The 1,303-nt window shown below is 52.7% G+C and overlaps 1 protein-coding gene across 1 annotated transcript; it reads right to left on the bottom strand.

Annotated features, from left to right (window-relative positions):
- Positions 1-417: 417 nt before the first annotated feature.
- CTAM01_17319 (uncharacterized protein) lies at positions 418-1,303 on the bottom strand (the record flags this gene model as incomplete). Its single annotated transcript, XM_060533304.1, has 2 exons — positions 418-433; positions 630-1,303. Coding segments are annotated over 2 exons (690 nt in total), but the record flags the coding sequence as incomplete, so codon positions are not given.

Here is a 1,303-nt window from a genome sequence, read left to right as displayed (position 1 = left end):
CCAATATTAGACGCTTCGTGAGCTGTCTTCTCATTGCTATTCCCGGCTTTCACAGACATGCAAGCTAACAAGAATCTACCTAGAACGGTTCTTTGGAACCCTCGAGCAAAAAAACTTACACTTTCCTGGCCACATTGACGGCTATCTCCCGCTGTCTAGCGTCCACATATCTCGACATGTGACACACCATGGAGTCTAGCTCTTTCGCAAATCTTTCGCTCCCTTGGCCGTCTGATGCAATTGATTTCCCCAATATCCCCCGCTTCCTCTTCTTATTCTGACGGTTCGAACTGAGCAAACCGAGAGGTAAGCGGCGGCTGAATTCCGCCCGCTCAAAGTCCACCACCACAATACTTTCACCTGCTGTACTCTCATTGCGTAACACATTGTGTAATTTTGCGTCGCCATGAAGAACACCTAATTGATGTAGATTCTGATACGCTTGGGTAACTGCGTCAATATCTGCCTTGGTTGCTTGATTGGTAGAGTCAAACAGAGGTTTTCCGGCCCAACTGAGAAACAAGACATGCTCGTATACGCCACTGTCGTAGTACAACGGCAGGGTCAAATCAGTCCGACCCAAGCAAACGGGAACATATTTTCCCTGAATCAAGCGGAGTTTATCGTACATCTTCTTCTCACGGCGAAGGAGGGCCAGGTCGAGTGTCTCAACGCCTTTGGCGACAAGAGTGTAGCCATGGGAGGACATCCTGACCTTAAAGAGTGTGCCAATGGAGCCGGACAGGTGAAGTGGTACGACGTCAGCATCGCAACCACGGTCTTCGGCTAGTTGAACGCGGATGAGTCGGAGGAAATCCAGTCGGTTTAGGTGCTGATGTCCGTGATCTCGGAAATTCGGGCAGCGTTCATCCAGGGGCCAGCCGTTCACTAATCCGAGCAGACATTGTGGCGTACAGAACTGACGATCCTTTATGTTCATCTGCTTCCCTTGGCTATGATGTCGGTGCTCCTGTGCCTGTCTACCGGTCGAGCCCGCACTCGACTTCGCAAGAGCCTTTTCGCCACTGAGGATCAGTCGTGTCGGCGTTGGTGAGGGAGGAGTTCCTTCTTCATCGTCACCGCTACCATCCCGCTGCTTTGGGTTGCCGTCGAATTGCTTGCACCGAGACCGTGTTTGAATTGGCGAGCGCTTGAACCCTCGCCAGCGTTGAGGCCTGTACGGAGAGATGCGCGCCTCCTTACCCTTGCGCACTGTTTCGGGTATGTTCCTTAGCACGTCGTCGTACTCTACAGCCCAGGTGTCGAGACCCGCGGCAGTATCGTGCCAGGACTGTGGGGGCGG

This window comes from Colletotrichum tamarilloi (assembly GCF_030869305.1).
Source record: "Colletotrichum tamarilloi strain Tom-12 chromosome Unknown Scaffold_499.1, whole genome shotgun sequence".
In the NCBI taxonomy this organism is placed as follows: domain Eukaryota; kingdom Fungi; phylum Ascomycota; class Sordariomycetes; order Glomerellales; family Glomerellaceae; genus Colletotrichum; species Colletotrichum tamarilloi.
The sequence above is the reverse complement of the archived record's forward strand: the minus strand, read 5'-3'. Positions and strand labels throughout refer to the sequence as shown.